The sequence below is a fragment of the Otolemur garnettii genome, unplaced genomic scaffold, assembly GCF_000181295.1.
Source record: "Otolemur garnettii isolate 467f Iridium unplaced genomic scaffold, OtoGar3 scaffold00067, whole genome shotgun sequence".
NCBI classification, from domain to species: Eukaryota; Metazoa; Chordata; class Mammalia; order Primates; family Galagidae; genus Otolemur; species Otolemur garnettii.
The window spans coordinates 6,008,290-6,016,643 of NW_003852462.1; the positions used below are offsets into that span (position 1 = coordinate 6,008,290).

Consider the following 8,354-nt stretch of genomic DNA (forward strand, 5'->3'; position numbering starts at 1 on the left):
AAAAAAAAAAAAAAAAAGAAGACAGAGTCTCACTATGTCGCCCTGGATAGAGTGCTATAGCATCATAGCTCACAGCAATTTCAAACTGTTGGGCTTAAGCGATTCTCTTGCCTCAGTCTCCCAAGTAGCTGGGACTCCAGGTGCCTGCCATAATGCCGGCTATTTTTTATTGTAGTTGTCATTGCTTAGCTGGCCCAGGACAGGTTTGAACCCGCCAGCCGTGGTGAATGTGGCTGGTGCTGTAACCACTATGCTACAGGTGCCAAGCCCAAGAGCATATTTTTTTGAGATAGTCTCACTCTGTCAGCCTAGGTAGGGTGCTGTGAAGTCATAGCTCACAGCAACCTCAAACTCTTGGACTCAAGCAATCCTCTTGGCTGCGCCTTCTGAGTAGTTGGGACTACCGTGGCCCACTACCACATTGGGCTAGTTTTTCTATTTTTAGTGGAGATGGGGTCTTGCTCTCGCTCAGGCTGGTCTCCAACTCCTGAGTTTGAGCAATCCACCCACCTTGACCTCCCAGAATGTGGGATTATAGGCATGAGCCACCGCGCCCAGCTCAAGAGCTATTTTAATTGTACTTGCTTTCCCCTGAAATAGAGACCCACCTTCCATCTTTGCCCAGGATGGTTATCTTTCTGCTGAAATCCCTCTGGTTTGGACAATTATATGGCATGTGACCTAGTAGCCACCATCCTTAAGATAATCTGTAAATAGCTCCTCACTTGCATTTTCTCCCAAATAAGATACTGATCTTGAAGTCTCAGGCTCACTGCTGACCCCACATACTGCCAGGAATGCTGAATGTCTTGTCCTACCTTTTGCCTCAAGTGCTGCCCTTCTCAAAGACTTACACAAATGTCCCTGACAGATCTTCATCCTCTTCTGTCATGGCACAAACCTATAGTTCCCAATGGCCTACCTGCTACCACCACACCCGTGAACATAGAGACAGACTGGGACTGTTCTACACACACACGTACACAGTATTCTCATGGGTCACCGAGGACTTTTATTTTGCACAGAACCACTGGGGATCTTGCCTGTGGCCACCTTGGAGATGATTCTGCAGTGCACAGGGCTCCAGATGCTTGGTGGAACGTCAGGTGAAAAACAATGATGTGGGCCAGTTACATGATTACAGAGCTAGGGTTTCCAACAGGGTTCCGGGTGGTTAAGCTTGGCTTCTCAAGTTCTAAGGAAGCAGTAGGAACACCACAGCGGTGGGCGAGGGGAGCTAACTACCAGGGGCCCCTGCGAGTATTGGTTGGGGACCTTGAGCTGCCCGTGCTGACATCAGGGAAGGGGTCTAATTAGCCAGTGAGTGTCTGAGGGCTTGCGACTCGCCTGCCCACAGCTTACTTGCTCAGGGGGTTTCTGAAGTTCCTGCCAGCAAACACGGCCTTGCTGCCCAGTTCCTCTTCAATTCTTGGGACACAGAAAGACAAAGGGAGGGGAAAAGAAAAGTCAAATCTCAGTGCAGCGAGTATTCCCACGCTCACTGTGATCAGATACAGTCCACTCCTCCGGGGAGTCAAGACCCCAGAGTTCTCCTTTCCAACTTCTTCTTAAACTCTAAATTTGTGCTTGGGACAGAAGAACAGTCAGCTCTCCTCGTCCCCCCAAATCACCCCCCTCCCACGTGTTGTCCACTGGCTCCCCATGTTTCTGAGGGCAAAGTAGAATAAACGTCAGGATTGCTGTTCCTTGGACTACAAGAATTCTAATACTCTTTTAGGAAAACAAAAGAAAGGAATGGCATGGGGAAAAAGGAAGGGGACCTTAGTAAATGACAAAATGGGGCTGTAGTCCCAGCTACTGGGGAGGCTGAGGCAAGAGAATCACCTCAGCCCAGGAGTTTGAGGTTGCTGCGAGCTGTGATGCCACAGTACTCTATCGAAGGTGACATAATGAGACTCTGTCTCCGAAAAATAAAAAAAGGAAGACAAAATGGATGAGCTGTTTAGATCCTGATATTTAAAAAAGTCGTTTAGAGACAAAGGGAGGTGAAAACAGACTTGGTATTGGTATCACAGAATCACGACTAATCCTGAGCACCCTAAGGTGACAGTGGTTATGTCAACAAGTTCTTCCATAGAAGAGGATTTAGAGGTGAAGTCATAGGATGTCTACACTGAGCTTTCCTTTTTGTTTTGAGACAGAGACTTACTTTGTCACCCTCAGAGTGCTGTGGTGTCACAGCTCACAGAAACCTCACACTCTTGGGCTTAGGCCATCCTCCTACCTCAGCCTCCTGAGTAGCTGGGACCACAGGTGCCTGCCACAACGCCTGGCTATTGTTAGAGATGAGATCTCACCCTGCCTCAGGCTGGTCTGGAACTCCTGAGCTCAGGTAATCCACCTGTCTCAGCCTCCCAGAGTGCTGGGATTATAGGCGTGAGCCACTGTGCCCAGCCCTACGATTAGCTTTCAAATTCTCCAGCAAGAAAAAAAATGTGGGTGTAAGAGGCAAAATAACGAAGGAACACTGGGAACTGCTGGGGCCAGGAGATGGGAGAGGAGCACTGTGTGTTCACTCTGCTTTTGACATTTTCAAACAAACATAACGGAGAATGTTTCAGGCAGGGATAACATGGGAGAACAGCATTCCTTTTCCTTGAGAATTTAGTGAAAAGTAAAGGAGGAAGGCTCCGTGTGTCCAGGAGCTTCTGAGAAGAGGGAGGAGGGACAAGAACATTCAGCGTCACTGGATGGTGGAAGCCCAGCCATTTGCCAATTTCTTTCATGTCCCTGAGTCCTGGCTTCATATCCACAAAACCAGGGAAAATGAGCTGAAATAGATGATTACTAAAGGGCTCCGTCAAAGGGGAACCCATTCTCTCCCCAACCACAAGATGGCAGCATTGTGTGGGACAAGCCCCTGGCCCTGGTGGTGGTATCCAGCAAGTTGGGGTCTACACCTGACTCTGCTCCAACCTGACCCTGCTCAGGCCCCTAGGAGCGTGCCCCCCATCTACACACAGTTCCAGAGCCAGGAGCTCCTTGGTGGAGGGTCCTCTCGGGTGCAGACCCGAGAGGGTGGACCATAGGTCCATGGGTATCAGGAACCCTCTTTACCTGAGGATCTGGTTGTACTTGGCCAAGCGCTCAGATCGGCAAGGTGCACCAGTCTTGATCTGGATAGGAGAAAAAAAGGTCACATCTGCTTGTAGAGGACACAGTCTTCATGGGCATTTTGGGCAAAGAGGGCACCATGCCAGAGAGACTTTTTTTCTTTCTTTCTTTCTTTTTGAGACGGAGCCTCAAGCTATCCCCCCTGGGTAGAGTGCCATGGCATCATGCTCACAGCAACCTCCAACTCCTGGGCTCAAGCGAGTCTCCTGCCTCAGCCTCCCAAGTAGCTGGGACTACAGGCGCCCGCCACAACGCCTGGCCATTTTTTGGTTGCAGCCATCATTGTTGTTTGGCAGGTCCGGGCTGGGGATTCAAATTCGCCACCTTAGGTGTATGTGGCTGGCGCCTTAGCCGCTTGAGCCACAGGCGCCAAGCCCCAGAGAGACTTTCTATCGAGTATCTCTGGCCCTGGGAAGAGGCCCTCACGACCCCACCGTGTTCATGCTCATAAACCATGGCAAATACACAGAGGACAGACAGCCACCCCATCTACGAGCTTGACCAAACCTCTCCCTCCAAACAGCCTGTTGAGTTTTCTCAGGAAGGTGAGGTCAGAGAGAAGAAAAATGAAGAGAATAAAGCTTTCTTTCATTCTAGGCAGCTCTTACCTGCCCAGTGCAGAGCCCCACCACCAGGTCCGCGATGAAGGTATCTTCAGTCTCCCCGGAACGATGAGACACCATGACGCCCCAACCATTGGACTGGGCCATCTTGCACCTGGAAGCCAAGAACACCCCAGATGGCACGACCCCATTTCCTGATACCATTAGTCTCCACTGCTGGCAGGAGACCAACGGAGGGGCACTGGACAGGAGACAGAGCTCTCAACAAGTCTCACTTTGTCACCTCTGGTAGAGTGCCCTGGTGTCCTAGCTTACAGCAACTTCAAACTCTTGGGTGGACTTAAGTGATCCTCTTGCCTCAGCCTCTTGAGTAGCTGGGACTATAGGCACCTGTCACAATGTCCGGCTATTTTTAGAGACAAGGTTTTGCTCTTGCTCAGTCTGGTCTCAAACTCCTGAGGTCAGGGCAATCCACCCAGCTCAGCCTCTCACAGTGCTAGGATTACAGGTGTGAGCCACCACGCCCACGCCCAGCCTTACTGAACAACTTTCCCCAGTGAAATCCAGCCACACACCCAGGGCCGTGAGGAGTTAGGATTTGGCCTCACCACTCAACACCCAAGTCCCCTTAGTGCTACGCCACACTTCAAAAGGCACCTGGCTCTCAAACATGAAACCAGTTACAATTCCGGAGTGTGCTAAGCTCCCGCCAGCAGGACTCTTGACACCAGAACAGAGGCGCCCTAGTTCTGTTTCATAACCTCCAGCTGTGTGAAAGCTGCTGTCCTGGGAGGACACTTACGCCTGAAGGGACTCAGTCACGGAGCCGATCTGGTTCACTTTGAGCAGGAGGCAGTTGCACGATTTTTCACTCACAGCCTTGGAAATCCGCTTTGGGTTGGTCACCGTGAGATCGTCGCCTACCACCTGGATTCCTGCACTACTAGTGAACTTCTGCCAAGACTCCCAGTCATCCTGGTCAAAGGGATCTTCAATAGACACCACTAAGGAAGGAGAGACAAGCTACCTCAGTGTGGCCCTTGCTCTGCTCAACTGCAAGGCCCTCACTTCCTCTGCTTTGCTGCTTGCCTGGCCCCATGCCGCTTGCCCCTGCAGGGCAGGAGCTCCCCACCTCATCCCAGAAGCACCAGCCCACTCCTGCAGCAGGACACAAAACCCCACAACCCTGGGCCACAGATTTCTTTCTTTTTTATTTTGAGACAGTTTCACTATATTGCCCTTGGTAGAGTGTTGTGCTGTCACAGCTCACAGCAACCTCAAACTCTTGGGCTTAAGAGTTTAACCACAATGCCCGGCTATTTTTAGAGATGGTGTCTTGCTCTTGTTTGGGCTAGTCTCAAACTCCTGAGCTCAAAAGACCCTCCCACCTCAGCTCCCAGAGTGCTAGGATTACAGGTGCAAGCCACTGGTGCGAGCGTGCATGCCCCAATGATTTCTTTTTCTAAAAGAGACCAGGGAGCGGAGGAGGTTTGGTAAACTCTCACCTAAGGGCACAATGTAAGGGTACATGACACGCCTGGGTGAAGGGCTCAACTACAACTTGAACTTTACTTAACAAACACAAACAATGTAAGCCAATTGTTTGTACCCTCATATTAATTCGAAATTTAAGAAAATTAAATTTAAAAAAAAAAAAAGGGAGATCACTAAGGTAGTTTGAGCTTAGTGCCACTGAGAAGAAGAGCAGAGCCATGGACTCAGCAGAGTGGGTTACAACTCAACCTTGACCATGTTACGTAGTGTGTGGGTAAAACGCATGGACTCTGGAGTCAGACTTCCTGGTTTGGATTGTTGCTCCATCACTTGCTGCACGACCTTGGACCACTCTATGTCTGTTTCCTCTGCTGTAAAATGGTAGTAACAGTCCCTAACCTTTGGGCATTAAAAGATGCACAGACCCAGAATGAAGCCCAGTTCCCAGGGAGCACAATACAGCTCGGTAACAAGAAGCCATCGTGATTCTCAAGGCTGGCTCCGTGTCTATACAATGGGGCACAGACTGCACCTGCCCCACAAAGCTGCCACCAGGGATGGGGAGGTAACTGCACCATGAATAACTTATAACAGAGTGTCATCGTTGGCACCTGAAGAACCATCTCCTAAGACCCCTCTGCTACCCCAAGAACCTCTGGGAAGCCCTATGCAGTGCGCAGTGTGCACCCCCCCCCCCCCCAGCCATCACTAGTCAGCTGCTGCAGAAGGAAGACAGCAACCCTGGGCACTCACCTGGGTAGTCCTTGATGAAGGACTTGTACAGGTCAGCTAGCTGGTCAGGGGTGATGTATCTGCTGGGGTCATCAGGTGACTTGAAGTCCAGGTCATATTTCCCAGACCTGTAGAACTCGGAGGCAGCAACGTCCATGCCGATGACCACCTTATCGGAGTAGCCGGCCTTCCCGATAGCGTTCTTCAGCAGCTCCAGGGCTGGAAAGACAAGGAGGCAACACGTTGGAAAATAGGTAAGTCAGAGAGAAAATGTCCCTTCAACAGCTGCCGAACACGGACTGTGACAGACAGAGCAGGAATTGTTTGGGCCTAACTATCAGTTTTGATGACACTGGTTACTTTTCTCACTTTTCGGGGGCAAGAAACCATGGGTCAGGACCCTTGGTGCATTACCAACTGGGAAATTCAGTCCAGTTCCTAAAACAGTCTTTCCCATTGACAAATGCTCCCAAATTTAGTACCCACGAGCAACTGTGCTGGCCAAGATACAGTTACAGTGACCAGCTGAGGTCAGCTGTCCCAAGGAACGGGCTTTAAATAGAACTAAGGCTGGCATCCAAGGAGGAGCCCTGGACAGCAACATCCCCTCTCCAGGCTGTGACATCAAGAGCTTAGACTCAGGTACTGCCTGACCAGCCACACTGCCCGGTCCATAGGGCAGACAGACACTTGGCTCCTGCTCCACACCAGATCGTCAAGCTACTAGGTAAAACTATGGGAAAGGGACATTGTTTATAGGATAAAAATGGGCAAAAGCTGGGCACGGTAATTACATGCCTGTAATCTTAGCACTCTGGGAGGCTGAGGCGGGTGGATTGCCTGAGCTCAGGAGTTCAAGACCAGCCTGAGCTAGAGCGAGATGCTGTCTCTAAAAATAGTCAAGCATTGTGGTAGGTGCCAATATAGTGAGACTCTATCTCACAAAATTGAAAAAAAAGGGCAAATATCAGCAACCTCAAATGGCTAAAACAACAACAAACAGGATTTTTTTTTTTACTAGTTGCCCCTGAAGGCAATAGAAATATGCTTAAGCACTATTTATCCTTGTAAAAGAAAGAACTCAGCAGTGAATAATTCTTGTCCTCACACTTTGTGTAGTCTCTAGAATTTTCACATTTTTGCTATGCCTCAGGATTCCAAACAAAATCAAAACAAAAACTCTTTAAGAATTATTGTAGTTTGGCTTGGCGCCTGTAGCTCAGCGGTTTGGTGGGCGCCTGTAGTCCCAGCTACTTGGGAGGCTGAGGGAAGAGAATCGCAGCCCGAGTTTGAGCTTGCTGAGAGCTCTGATGCCACCGCACTCTACCGAGGGTGACACAGTGAGACTCTGTCTTCAAACAAAAAAGAATTACCGTAGTTGAATTTGCTCAGGTAGTTACTGATCTAAACCACCAGAAGGTTCCTGTACTGAGCACATTTCAAACCTCTGCCGCTGCAACGTCAGCAGGAATTGTGAGGAATAAACCGTGTCTCTATGCCCCCAGCTTCAACAATCATCGGGACACCCAGAAGTCAAATTAATAAATGAAGTGCCCACTTGGTTGTCTGCAGGGTTCTTGACCCCTGATGAAGGAAATGTGGAAAGACCACCATGCCCAGGGTGGCGGGCCTTGACGACCAGATCCTCCCACGGGAGGGAGAGGGCACAGCACAGCCCGGGGATTCCCTGGTGCCTTTACCTTCTTTATTTTCCAGGATATTGGGAGCAAACCCGCCTTCGTCCCCCACGTTGGTGGCATCTTTCCCGTATTTCTCCTTGATGACGTTCTTCAGGTTGTGGTAAACCTCGGCTCCAATGCGCATGGCTTCCCTGAAGTTTGATGCGCCCACAGGGAGGATCATGAACTCCTGCATGGCCAGTTTGTTGCCAGCGTGAGAACCACCGTTGATGACATTGAAAGCCTGGAGAGAGACAAAGCAGAGAAGCCTGGATCAGGCCCAGAGAACCACTCGGAGCAGCAAGCCCCTCATGTCCAATTATTCAGTTCGGTTCAGAGATGAGCCCAAGACATGGGCCTCTAAGAGCATCAGTGGGGCCAAGGGCAGCTCACCAGGGCCTGTTCTCTTTTTTGAGACAGTGTCTCACTATGTTGCTGAGGCTAGTGACTGACTCCTGGGCTTAAGCAATCCTCCTGCTTTGGCTTCTTCAAGTAGCTAGGACCTCAGGCACCCGCCACCATCTGGCTCTCACCATGTCTCTTTTAAGAACTGTGGTATTTGGCTGGGCGCCTGTGGCTCAAGCGGCTAAGGCGCCAGCCACATGCACCTAAGGTGGCGGGTTCGAATCCCCAGCCTGGGCCCGCCAAACAACAATGATGGCTGCAACCAAAGAATGGCTGGGCGTTGTGGTGGGCGCCTGTGGTCCCGGCTACTTGGGAGGCTGAGGCAGGAGACTCGTTTGAGCCCAGG

The 8,354-nt window shown here is 50.5% G+C and overlaps 1 protein-coding gene across 2 annotated transcripts in view; it reads right to left on the minus strand.

The window, feature by feature from the left end:
* Nucleotides 1-989: 989 nt before the first annotated feature.
* Nucleotides 990-8,354, minus strand: part of ENO1 (enolase 1) — an 18,569-nt gene continuing 11,204 nt past the window's right edge. The window contains exons 7-13 of one of the 2 annotated variants that reach the window (XM_023515178.1): nucleotides 7,625-7,847; nucleotides 5,946-6,143; nucleotides 4,501-4,702; nucleotides 3,744-3,852; nucleotides 3,079-3,137; nucleotides 1,363-1,428; nucleotides 990-1,195 (exon numbers count right to left, since the gene is read on the minus strand). In XM_023515178.1, the coding sequence (XP_023370946.1) occupies nucleotides 1,189-1,195; nucleotides 1,363-1,428; nucleotides 3,079-3,137; nucleotides 3,744-3,852; nucleotides 4,501-4,702; nucleotides 5,946-6,143; nucleotides 7,625-7,847 (864 nt within the window). In that variant the 3' untranslated portion in view covers nucleotides 990-1,188. Of the gene's footprint in view, nucleotides 1,429-3,078; nucleotides 3,138-3,743; nucleotides 3,853-4,500; nucleotides 4,703-5,945; nucleotides 6,144-7,624; nucleotides 7,848-8,354 lie in introns of both variants that reach the window. The other variant, XM_003793248.3, reaches the window with a different exon arrangement.